Genomic DNA, 13337 nt, shown 5'->3' on the forward strand with positions numbered 1-13337 from the left:
AAAGTGGCGCGGCAGTTGCGCATTCGTGTAACTTGGGCGGAAAATTGACACGGCCGCCTCAGACGAACGCGTGATGACGTGCGCACAAGTGGGCGGGACTTACAGCCTGCGATCTACCGCAGCTACCGCAGTTACCGCAGGTGTCCATGAACAGCACACACGAATTTTGACGGCGGGTCTGAAGAATCAAACGTCTATGACGCGCTGGTTTTGAAACAAATTGATTGAAGCCAAATCGAACAAAACGCTGCCAAATCCTTTGCTAGGAAAAATTTTACCTGACCTCTACATTTTCCTTCGGTCATGTGGCGGCGTGGCGGCGAGGTTCAAAGAGAAAAATCTCATTAATTTTCCGTTGAATCATCCTTGAATTAACACAAGTTTGCGCTTTTTCCCAAGAAGTTGTTTATTTTAGCAAATAAATCACGCAAGAAACAGCATTGGACGTCAACCACCAGCCGCGACATCTATATCAAAGCGTTAGTTCCCAGGCTTCCCGCTTCACTGCTCTGTTGGCGCTGATCTGCCGACACCAGCACAGGGTGATGACGGCGCAGATGAGGTCCACGCAGCCGGTGGCCACGCCGACAGATGTCAGCACAGTCGACTCTCGGTCCAGCCACCGCGCTATCCCCTGCAGACAACCCTGCAAGAAATCCATCCGATGTCACTGGGCAGTGGCTTTGGCGTCGGTGGCCTCGATTCATAAAGCGAGTCCGTAACTTACGCCGGTTTTTGGGCTTGTATTGCAAGTGTATTTGAAGCGATACGATCACCGTTCCGTGCTTCTATCCTCAGGATACTGAAATCCTTCTCCTCCACGCCGCAACCCCCTTCCGGGCTGGACAGGCAACTTTATCTCATGCGGGCTGCTCCCTTGGAGCGGCACCGCTGCTCCCGAGGGAGCGCACCCCGTAGCCGGGTGCAGTGAGTACCTTGGGGCTGGGTGGCCTGTCCTCTGGACGGGCTCAGCCCCGGTGACTCACTAGGGTGCCTGCCCAGACCAATGTCTCCCCCTACATCCTATCATCCTGCCGGCTCTGAAATGGTCCCATTGGACCGAAAGGGCCTAACCCAACAAAACAAAAACAAAAACAAACAAGTGAAGCGATACATTTATTTTACATTCTCCCTTCTGTTCTTGCTTGCAAGATAAATAAATTCAACGATTCAAGCTCTCGTCATCGCTTCACATGCCCTTGCAATACAAGACCAAAAACCGCCGTAAGTTACGGACTCGCTTATGAAACGAGGCCGGTGACTCGAATGGGTAACACCAGTGCTCGATAATAATAGATCAGTGCCTATGATTCCTGTTTTTAGTCTTCCAGAGCGTTTTCGTTCCCTGTGTTCAGTACCTACCTATTCAGTTCTCAGCAGTGAGATGAAAGAACCGCTTGTGATCCCAAATAACGCCAAACTGTTGTATGGAACATCCGGACCATCTATTTTGGTTTATTTCGAATAAATAGCTTGAATAAATGTCTGAATGTAATCTGCTTGGAGTAGGGTTGGCTATCAGAGCACCAGTCGCTGTCTGTCAGAGGTGGACCAGTGCGGTTAACCTGCGTGTGCCTCTGGCTGTGATGCTGCAGCGGGTCCCTCTTCTGACACATCTCCGGGTCGCGGGGGTGCGGGTTACGGTACGGCTGCGGCGCGTCTTCCCGCAGCGTGCAGCAGGTGAGCGGTACGCGCAGCTCGGCGCCGCCCAGTTCCTCCACACGCCACCGTGAGTAGTTGTAGTCGGAGGGTGACTGCACGCCACAGCACTGAAACTGCGGCACACAGTGTAACAGCGACGGCACGCCACAACACTGAAACTGCGGCACACAGTGTATACCTTCTGCACGCCACAGCACTGAAACTGCATAAAGAAGCACGCAGGCAGCTTAATAAGAATGCCATGATTCATTGTTGTTCGCTTTGAACTTGTCAAATAATTGACTGGCTTTACGTAAAAATTACATACCTGAACCACGGAATATATAGTCTGCGACAAGACTGTAGTGTAAAAGCCGAAGACTCATATTCAGTGCCTGAACTATTAACCCTAGAACGCCTGGGGGGGGGGGGGTTGTATCAACCCCCCCTGAGGTTTTTTCGAAGTGCACGCTAAACGGCTTGTCGTAGCGGGCTGAAATTTTCAATACCCTCTGGGGCAACCTTTGCGCATCTTTTGCCGAAAAAAAATTGATCGGGTCATGTCAGGTCACGGAGTTATGACGTCATAAGAGGTACAGCCTCCGGCCGGATTTTCACAAACTGAGTGCCAACGCCCGAGGTTTCCTGCCGGTGGTACGGACATCGGTTGATGGATCGTGATGAAACTTTCCATGCATGTTGGGGCAAGTATTGGCTATCATATGGTATAAGAAATTTGACCGGGTCAGGTCAGGTCACGGAGCTATGACGTCACAAGAGGAACAGCGTCCGGTACTATTTTTGAAAAGCGCCCGAACCACTATTTTGCTAATTCTTGTCACCTCAATGGGAATATGCAGCAATATTAGCTTCTATATGGAGCAAATGGACCTCCCAAATCCAAAAATACAATCAGATTTCAAAAATTTAAATTTTGATTTTTCGAATTTCTGCCGCCGACTGTGACCTTGCCGACTTCCGGCGCTCCCAACGCGCCATTTTTAGAGCTAGGGAAACGAAATACATACCAAACGATAGAGAATTGATCAAGGAACACGATAGTGAAGATTTCAAGCCGATATCTCCAACCGTTTTGCCGCAATCGCCGCCGAAAGTTGAAAAAAGTCTATTTTTCCGAAAATTTTACCTTTGACCGGTCAAAAGTAGGTCAAATGTTGACCTAGGACCAAAAAATATACCACCAATCGCGAGATCTTGTTGAGAGCAATCCGTTGGTTTTTTCCGCTAAGCTCTACGACCTTCCGTTTCGAAACGCCAGGGGGGGGGGTCGTAACAACCCCCCCCCCCTGGTCGTTCGTGTTATGAGAAATGGCCTGGTCGTGCGAGGGTTAACAATTAACATTATCCCGTCATTCTTCCGTCATGAGTACAAACGGTGAACAGTGCATGATTACAAACTCATTCATCAATGAAAGTAAAACAAACATCGAGATTCTTTCAAATTAGACAAGACAAAAGAACACAAATGGCATAGGTAAATACAAACAAATGCAGATATAAGGACTCCAATCGATATGCGCTTGCACACAGAGGCGTACCTTGTACTGTGCGAAGTCGATGGCCATGGTCTCCTGTCCGCGGTCGGGCACGCCGTAATACTTGGCCAGCTTCCTGCCCAGAGTGTGCGCCAGCGCCGCGTCCGTTCGCTGCTGGTGCACGTGACTGAACGCGCCCACCGTGATCTCCGAGCACATCGTGATCGCCACGAAACAGAAATACTGGCGACGGACGCGGCGGCAGAGCCGGGTCAGTTCTCGGAGCACATCGTGATCGACACGAAACAGAAATACTGCCGACGTCAGAGACGGGCTAATAGGCACAATTCATTGGGAGTAGGACACATAAAGTCATTGTCTGGATTGAAGTTCATGAAGATATTCTCATGTCTTTTGAACACAATCAACATAATCAATACGTATTCCTCTCATTTTCATAAAACCATCGTAACATTGTCTTTTGTTTAAGCGAGAGCAATAACCCAGCCAGCAATTTTGCTCCGGGCCCAAGCAGGCTCAAGTGCGGATTGCCCGAGATTTTTAGTCGGGCTAAAGTCGGCTAGGGCTTGGGCTAAAGTCGGCGTATGACACAAAAACGCCGACTAAAGCCCATGCTCTGCCGGAGGTATGCCCGCTCTGCGAGCTCCGGACAGCCGTAGTTTAGCCCTAGTTGAGCGACGATTGGCGTTAGCCCGATTTAAGCCCGAGCAGTGAATCCATTTATATAATTGAGATTACTCTGGGCCCGAGCGGGCTGAACTCCGGCAAGCCCACTCTGTGTGCCCTGTCTATCCCGACTTAAGCCATAGAAGTGAATGGGGTTTATACATTGCAAACTGCTGTGGCTTTGCTCGGGTTCGGCTCGAGTGACGGCTCCTGTTTTCTCAAGTCTCGACTTGACTTCATCTTGCTTTTGCTTCACACTGGATCAAGTAGCAAGGAGTAGCCAATGCACTTTCAGCAGGTTGTGCGGTTTTAATGCATATTTAAAATTGCTACGGTCACTCATATGCTCTGTTAACCGGTCATCGAGCATTGCGAAAGGAAAGTAATGGTTGACTTTGATTGAATGTATATTTCGAACGACTACAGACACGTCAAATGAAACACAAATACATGAAACAGTGGACTGCACACTGCAGCAATAATATGGCATAAGTCATGAAAAAGCGCCATCAAAACTATAAAACAATCACAAGGCCCGCTAGCCTCCCTCACCGTTCATAATACTTGGTTGAACACTCAACCGAAAGCATGCGATAAAGTAAGGACAGCAAGTAATCGCTCATAAGACATAAAGCAATTAGCAAACAATCGTTTATAAGGAACTTCACTCTGGTGAATGGGAGCTTTGGACTTTTGGAGGCGTCTGGATGTCCATCAAGTTAGCGTCGTATTCGTATTCGTTTTCAGCGTCGAGTTCAAAACATCGTCAAACTATGCCGAACAATAGATCTTGACACGCTGATTCCAAAAATATCACTCATTTTTTCCTAGGTCAAATATTTTGACCTCTAGGGGCAAAAAACCACTCTGGCTATAAACAACAATAAGGTACTTCTTTATTTACCGTCCGATCGTGCTGAAACTTACACAAAACATGTGCCGCCACACAAGGATGCGTCACAATCAACAAAATCGCCGATCGAGGTCAAAGGTCAAGGTCATATTTGCGAAAAACCGTTATTTTTCGACGGGGTACCAAATAAAAACTTTATTTACCGTCCGATCGGGCTGAACCTTACACAAAACATGTGCCGCCACACAAGGATGCGTCACAATCAACAAAATCGCCGAGCGAGGTCAAAGGTCAAGGTCATATTTGCGAAAAACCGTTATTTTTCGACGGGGTACCAAATAAAAACTTTATTTACCGTCCGATCGGGCTGAAACTTACACAAAACATGTGCCGCCACACAAGGATGCGTCACAATCAACAAAATCGCCGATCGAGGTCAAAGGTCAAGGTCATATTTGCGAAAAACCGTTATTTTTCGACGGGGTACCAAATAAAAACTTTATTTACCGTCCGATCGGGCTGAAACTTACACAAAACATGTGCCGCCACACAAGGATGCGTCACAATCATGAAAATTGCCGATCGAGGTCAAAGGTCAAGGTCATATTTGCGAAAAACCGTTATTTTTCGACGGGGTACCAAATAAAAACTTTATTTACCGTCCGATCGGGCTGAAACTTACACAAAACATGTGCCGCCACACAAGGATGCGTCACAATCAACAAAATCGCCGATCGAGGTCAAAGGTCAAGGTCATATTTGCGAAAAACCGTTATTTTTCGACGGGGTACCAAATAAAAACTTTATTTACCGTCCGATCGGGCTGAAACTTACACAAAACATGTGCCGCCACACAAGGATGCGTCACAATCAACAAAATCGCCGATCGAGGTCAAAGGTCAAGGTCATATTTGCGAAAAACCGTTATTTTTCGACGGGGTACCAAATAAAAACTTTATTTACCGTCCGATCGGGCTGAAACTTACACAAAACATGTGCCGCCACACAAGGATGCGTCACAATCAACAAAATCGCCGATCGAGGTCAAAGGTCAAGGTCATATTTGCGAAAAACCGTTATTTTTCGACGGGGTACCAAATAAAAACTTTATTTACCGTCCGATCGGGCTGAAACTTACACAAAACATGTGCCGCCACACAAGGATGCGTCACAATCATGAAAATCGCCGATCGAGGTCAAAGGTCAAGGACATATTTGCGAAAAACCGTTATTTTTCGACGGGGTACCAAATAAAAACTTTATTTACCGTCCGATCGGGCTGAAACTTACACAAAACATGTGCCGCCACACAAGGATGCGTCACAATCAACAAAATCGCCGATCGAGGTCAAAGGTCAAGGTCATATTTGCGAAAAACCGTTATTTTTCGACGGGGTACCAAATAAAAACTTTATTTACCGTCCGATCGGGCTGAAACTTACACAAAACATGTGCCGCCACACAAGGATGCGTCACAATCAACAAAATCGCCGATCGAGGTCAAAGGTCAAGGTCATATTTGCTTGTGACGCATCCTTGTGTGGCGGCACATGTTTTGTGTAAGTTTCAGCCCGATCGGACGGTAAATAAAGTTTTTATTTGGTACCCCGTCGAAAAATAACGACTTTTCGCAAAGATGACCTTGACCTTTGACCTCGATCGGCGATTTTTTTTATTGTGACGCATCCTTGTGTGGCGGCACATGTTTTGTGTAAGTTTCAGCCCGATCGGACGGTAAATAAAGTTTTTATTTGGTACCCCGTTGAAAAATAACGGTTTTTCGCAAATATGACCTTGACCTTTGACCTCGATCGGCGATTTTGTTGATTGTGACGCATCCGTGTGTGGCGGCACATGTTTTGTGTAAGTTTCAGCCCGATCGGACGGTAAATAAAGTTTTTATTTGGTACCCCGTCGAAAAATAACGGTTTTTCGCAAATATGACCTTGACCTTTGACCTCGATCGGCGATTTTGTTGATTGTGACGCATCCTTGTGTGGCGGCACATGTTTTGTGTAAGTTTCAGCCCGATCGGACGGTAAATTAAGTTTTTATTTGGTACCCCGTCGAAAAATAACGGTTTTTCGCAAATATGACCTTGACCTTTGACCTCGATTGGCGATTTTGTTGATTGTGACGCACCCTTGTGTGGCGGCACATGTTTTGTGTAAGTTTCAGCCCGATCGGACGGTAAATAAAGTTTTTATTTGGTACCCCGTCGAAAAATAACGGTTTTTCGCAAATATGACCTTGACCTTTGACCTCGATCGGCGATTTTGTTGATTGTGACGCATCCTTGTGTGGCGGCACATGTTTTGTGTAAGTTTCAGCCCGATCGGACGGTAAATAAAGTTTTTATTTGGTACTCCGTCGAAAAATAACGGTTTTTCGCAAATATGACCTTGACCTTTGACCTCGATCGGCGATTTTGTTGATTGTGACGCATCCTTGTGTGGCGGCACATGTTTTGTGTAAGTTTCAGCCTGATCGGACGGTAAATAAAGTTTTTATTTGGTACCCCGTCGAAAAATAACGGTTTTTCGCAAATATGACCTTGACCTTTGACCTCGATCGGCGATTTTGTTGATTGTGACGCATACTTGTGTGGCGGCACATGTTTTGTGTAAGTTCCAGCCCGATCGGACGGTAAATAAAGTTTTTATTTGGTACCCCGTCGAAAAATAACGGTTTTTCGCAAATATGACCTTGACGTTTGACCTCGATCGGCGATTTTGTTGATTGTGACGCATCCTTGTGTGACGGCACATGTTTTGTGTAAGTTTCAGCCCGATCGGACGGTAAATAAAGTTTTTATTTGGTACCTCGTCGAAAAATAACGGTTTTTCGCAAATATGACCTTGACCTTTGACCTCGATCGGCGATTTTCATGATTGTGACGCATCCTTGTGTGGCGGCACATGTTTTGTGTAAGTTTCAGCCCGATCGGACGGTAAATAAAGTTTTTATTTGGTACCCCGTCGAAAAATAACGATTTTCGCAAATATGACCTTGACCTTTGACCTCGATCACCGATTTTGTTGATTGTGATGCATCCTTGTGTGGCGGCCCATGTTTTGTGTAAGTTTCAGCCCGATCGGACGGTAAATAAAGTTTTTATTTGGTACCCCGTCAAAAAATAACGGTTTTTCGCAAATATGACCTTGACCTTTGACCTCGATCGGCGATTTTCATGATTGTGACGCATCCTTGTGTGGCGGCACATGTTTTGTGTAAGTTTCAGCCCGATCGGACGGTAAATAAAGTTTTTATTTGGTACCCCGTCGAAAAATAACGGTTTTTCGCAAATATGACCTTGACCATTGACCTCGATCGGCGATTTTGTTGATTGTGACGCATCCTTGTGTGGCGGCACATGTTTTGTGTAAGTTTGAGCCTGATCGGACGGTAAATAAAGTTTTTATTTGGTACCCCGTCGAAAAATAACGGTTTTTCGCAAATATGACCTTGACCTTTGACCTCGATCGGCGATTTTGTTGATTGTGACGCATACTTGTGTGGCGGCACATGTTTTGTGTAAGTTTCAGCCCGATCGGACGGTAAATAAAGTTTTTATTTGGTACCCCGTCGAAAAATAACGGTTTTTCGCAAATATGACCTTGATCTTTGACCTCGATCGGCGATTTTTATGATTGTGACGCATCCTTGTGTGGCGGCACAAGTTTTGTGTAAGTTCCATCCCGATCGGACGGTAAATAAAGTTTTTATTTGGTACCCCGTCGAAGAGTAACGGTTTTTCGCAAATATGACCTTGACCTTTGACCTCGATCGGCGATTTTGTTGATTGTGACGCATCCTTGTGTGGCGGCACATGTTTTGTGTAAGTTTCAGCCCGATCGGACGGTAAATAAAGTTTTAATTTGGTACCCCGTCGAAAAATAACGGTTTTTCGCAAATATGACCTTGACCTTTGACCTCGATCGGCGATTTTGTTGATTGTGACGCATCCTTGTATGGCGGCACATGTTTTGTGTAAGTTTCAGCCCGATCGGACGGTAAATAAAGTTTTTATTTGGTACCCCGTCAAAAAATAACGGTTTTTCGCAAATATGACCTTGACCTTTGACCTCGATCGGCGATTTTGTTGATTGTGACGCATCCTTGTGTGGCGGCACATGTTTTGTGTAAGTTTCAGCCCGATCGGACGGTAAATAAAGTTTTTATTTGGTACCCCGTCGAAAAATAACGGTTTTCGCAAATATGACCTTGACCTTTGACCTCGATCGGCGATTTTGTTGATTGTGACGCATCCTTGTGTGGCGGCACATGTTTTGTGTAAGTTTCAGCCCGATCGGACGGTAAATAAAGTTTTTATTTGGTACCCCGTCGAAAAATAACGGTTTTTCGCAAATATGACCTTGACCTTTGACCTCGATCGGCGATTTTGTTGATTGTGACGCATCCTTGTGTGGCGGCACATGTTTTGTGTAAGGTTCAGCCCGATCGGACGGTAAATAAAGTTTTTATTTGGTACCCCGTCGAAAAATAACGGTTTTTCGCAAATATGACCTTGACCTTTGACCTCGATCGGCGATTTTGTTGATTGTGACGCATCCTTGTGTGGCGGCACATGTTTTGTGTAAGTTTCAGCCCGATCGGACGGTAAATAAAGAAGTACTTTATTGTTGTTTATAGCCAGAGTGGTTTTTTGCCCCTAGAGGTCAAAATATTTGACCTAGGAAAAATGAGTGATATTTTTGGAATCGGCGTGTCAAGATCTATCGTTTGGTATAGTTTGGCGATGTTTTGAACTCGACGCTGAAAACGAATACGAATACGACGCTAACTTGATGGACATGGCGTCTGGCTCCTCCACACACACACATCTGCAGTAGGTGGTCGGCCAGCTTTCGGCGCAGTTTCCGTATATGTAGGTATACCTAGTACCTACTTAATTATAAGCAGGCAGTTTCCGCTAAACCACTTGGCGAGGGCGACTGCGGCGTCCACCCGGTCCTGATTTGTGTAACTATTCTATTTTTTGGAACCATTTGCTCTAATGGTACGTACCTGAAAAAAAGATTAATTGGTTTAATTTACATTGCATGTTTGCTTGAAAAAGCACCTAACTTAATGTTGCATTTATACTGTAAGAGCACTTCTCATTGATCCGTATAAAATGTTCATTCGATTCTCAACGCGGACACAGAATGAGCGTGCTCGGTGATAAGTAGATACATATTTGTGTTTTGTATTTCATTTTCCTGGTTCAGAAGTACTGGTATTTCACAAAGCTATAAAGGCACGGAATGTGGCTTTTCTGAGCGATGGTGTAAGTCGCCAGGCTGAACAGCTATTTAGCTCCATGTTTGATGGCGTGAAACTCAGTCAAAATCATGACGTTTAACGTTTACATACGATCAAGCGCACCATTCAATACACCTACCTACCGTAAAACTCCATGCCAGTCCAATTGATAAGAGCAATGAGCACTATCCCTTCTTCGCGCTGTCACACGCGCCCAAACATCAACCACTAAATGCCCCAACACCGGTGTGTCGTTTCGTCGCACAGCGCGCGGACTGTCACAAACGCTGCACATGATTGGCGCAGAACTGCGCATGCGCGAACAGCCGAACAAGTATGGCTAAGCTCCGGCTTTACTCCAGTTAGCCGAAGGACACAGCCAGCTTGATCAGCCCGCACTCCGCCCAAGTTAAGCCTGTTTTGGATGCGCGGGCAGATGTCGGGCTGAGCTACTGCTATCCGCACGTGGGCATAGCTGCGGCATGCCCCAGCTCAGCCCTAGTAAAAAATACATTGGTTTTGATCAAAGTGGGCAAACCCAAGCTAAGTCCAAGCTGCCCGACGTTTGCCACAGTTCAGCCCAAGTGAATTGCTGGCTGGGAAGTGACATATCAGAAGGTAATGGGCATTTTCCATTTATTTATACCAAATTTGTACTTATAACGTAAAACTACCTTGCACTGAAAGGTTATATTTCGTTTTAAGCCGGTTGTTACCAGGCACGTACCCAGGATTTCGCCCAGGAGGGGGCCACCTGCTTCCGAAGGGGCCCTTAGGTCATCCGGGGGCCCCCAGGCGACCAGGGGCCCCCAGGCAACCAGGGGCCCTCAGGGGTCCCAGGCAACCAGGGGCCCCGCTACCAGAGGCCCCCTTGGCGACAAGGGGCCCCAGGCGATCAGGGGCCCCATGCGATCAGGGGCCCCATGCGACCAGAGGCCCCCATGCGACCAGGCCCCCCGGCTACCAGGGCCCCCTAGGCGACTAGGGACCCCAGGCAATCAGGGGCCCCATGCGACCAGGTCCCGGCTACCAGGTGCCCCCTAGGCGACCAGGGGCCCAGGAAACCGGGGGCCCTCGGATGACTGCAGGGGCCCATCGGGTCATCAGGGGCCCCTCGGGTAACCAGGGGCACATAAATGAAACTTTGATATCTTTTTTTCTTCCAAGTAAAAGACGTTTTATCCAGTGTTTGAAAAAAATATACCGGGGCCTGAGGGGCCCCCTGAGCGCCTTCGGCGCTCAGAAGGGGGCCATGGCCCCCGTGGCCCCCCCTTGGGTACGTCACTGGTTGTTACTTACAAATGCGACTATGCAGTAATCCTGTTTGACGGCTCCGAGACAGCCGAGCAGGCCGACCAGAAGTTTGAACGTACCGATTAGAACCAGGCCGACGCACAACAATCTGTAGGGGAGCAGGTTCCAATTAGTTAGTTATATACTGATCAGCATCAGGCCGGCGCACAACAGTCTCCAGAGGCACAGATATCAGTAATGGAGTGCCGTCATTTGCTCAAATATGTGACAGTCGATATTTATCTTTACCAGTCGGAGGACATTCTATTGATATTCGACAGACGTCATTTATAACATTGGACAACCGATATATTGCATACAAGACAATTGTCATCTGCTGCAAACTTCTCTGAGACAATTAGATACATGTTTACAGATACATACACCACAAAAACTGTGAAACAATGCCAACAAATGAGACAACTAAATGAAAGCTCCACTTAAGAAATGGTACTCTGGATCACCATTGACTGCAAGGATAATATGATATTTTTTTAAACGATAAAAACGAAATACTTTTCATGATACGTTTTTACTTCACTGACTTTCGGCACACGATTTAAACTATCTGTTAAATGATATGTTTGTCGAACATTTATGTAGTACTGTGTTGATTTATCCAATACGTTTGCCTCTCAAAGCTCCTTCACTCAACACTCATATCGACACTTTTTTTAAACCCCACATTTGTTCTCCGGTGAATTTCAGACAAGTTGGTTAGAGACCTTCAAAAAAGGTACAATCACTCGATTTTTCTCAAGTTTGTCTGTCTTGGCAGATAAAGCAATACCAGGTCCAGAACAGGCCTACGAACGCACATATTTGATCAGGATCGGACGATTGGACACTTTTAAAAGGAGATCTTTCGTGCCTCCCGGAAATTCACGGGAGAGCAGATGTGGGGTTTAAAAAAAATGTGTCGATATATTTACTTTTTGAGCGTAAATACGAATAAATTCGAAAATAAAACAAGAGAGCGCTTAGGTTGCGATAGGCGCGAACTTTGCTACACAAAGATCCACTGACGGGATCGTTACTGATAGCTACTCTGTACCGTCTCCGGACAACATCCTGCAGATCTGGACACACCTGAAGGTGGGCAGCAGTAGCTGTCCATCCTCGATGTTGACCAGGAAGAACAGCAGCTGCCGACTGCTGTCCACCAGAAGGGCCGTGCCGAGCAGCAGGAGGGCACAGCCGGACGCCTGGGGGTGGACGACTGCAGGTCAGCAGCTGTAGGTCAGCACCAGCGGGTCAGCACTAACTGCAGGTCAGCAGCTGCAGGTCAGCACCAGTGGGTCAGCACTGACTGCAGGTCAGCAGCTGTAGGTCAGCACTAACTGCAGGTCAGCAGCTGTAGGTCAGCACCAGTGGGTCAGCACCGTCAGCACTAACTGCAGGTCATCACCCAGCAGTGGCTGCAGGTGACAGCCAAAGAGCTTCTAGCATTCTGTCGCAGGTCGAAACAACAGGGGCGCGGGAACTACTTTCCGACTGGGGGGGCACACCATAATAGAGATTAACCTTGGGTACCCCCAAATCTAGTTTTCTCACCGGTTTTAGGCCACTTATTTTTCACCCCTCGGCTTTTTCAACAAAAAAAGAAAACATTTGCAAAAAAAAGTGTGGTATTCCGTCTCAAAGCTGTGGGGGCACCGCCCCCACGGCCCCAGAGTTGGGGGGGGGGGGCAAGCTGCCCCCACTGCCAGCCGGCTCCCGCGCCTATGCGAAACAAAGCCGTCTGGGCTCCGTTTAAATCTGAGATGACAACTGACATAGGTTTGCTGCATTTGCTCGGACATTTATATTGCACCGTTATAATACTCATGCAAACTGTTGCAAGAAAACTGACATCTATTCATCCGAACAGCGATGCGCATATGAAGTATGTCACAAACCCAGTATATGAAGATGAAGAACAGAAGGAACGACTGGGAGGCGCAGGAGAGCAGACTCGCCATTTGTCGTCACATTCCGGGAGCTGTATGATAAGTATCTATAATTGTTTAGGTTTTGGCACAGAGGCCATCGATTCTTCACTCTGAAACGAGAACAAGAAACAGCATCCGTGATCTGGTGACAAAATCAGTGGGCAAGGTATA

General features: G+C 46.9%; 1 protein-coding gene across 1 annotated transcript; it reads right to left on the minus strand.

The window, feature by feature from the left end:
- Positions 1 to 393: 393 nt before the first annotated feature.
- On the minus strand, positions 394 to 13278 carry LOC122389430 (leukocyte surface antigen CD53-like). The gene is made up of 6 exons (XM_043381486.1): positions 13134 to 13278; positions 12325 to 12440; positions 11242 to 11344; positions 3201 to 3380; positions 1566 to 1775; positions 394 to 646 (listed from the first exon to the last, which is right to left on the minus strand). The coding sequence occupies exons 1-6, from the start codon at positions 13194 to 13196 to the stop codon at positions 473 to 475; spliced, it is 846 nt and encodes a 281-aa protein (XP_043237421.1). The 5' UTR covers positions 13197 to 13278; the 3' UTR covers positions 394 to 472.
- Between the last annotated feature and the right edge of the window lie 59 nt (positions 13279 to 13337).

This window comes from Amphibalanus amphitrite, unplaced genomic scaffold (assembly GCF_019059575.1).
Source record: "Amphibalanus amphitrite isolate SeventyFive unplaced genomic scaffold, NRLGWU_Aamphi_draft 000019F_arrow, whole genome shotgun sequence".
NCBI lineage: Eukaryota > Metazoa > Arthropoda > Thecostraca > Balanomorpha > Balanidae > Amphibalanus > Amphibalanus amphitrite.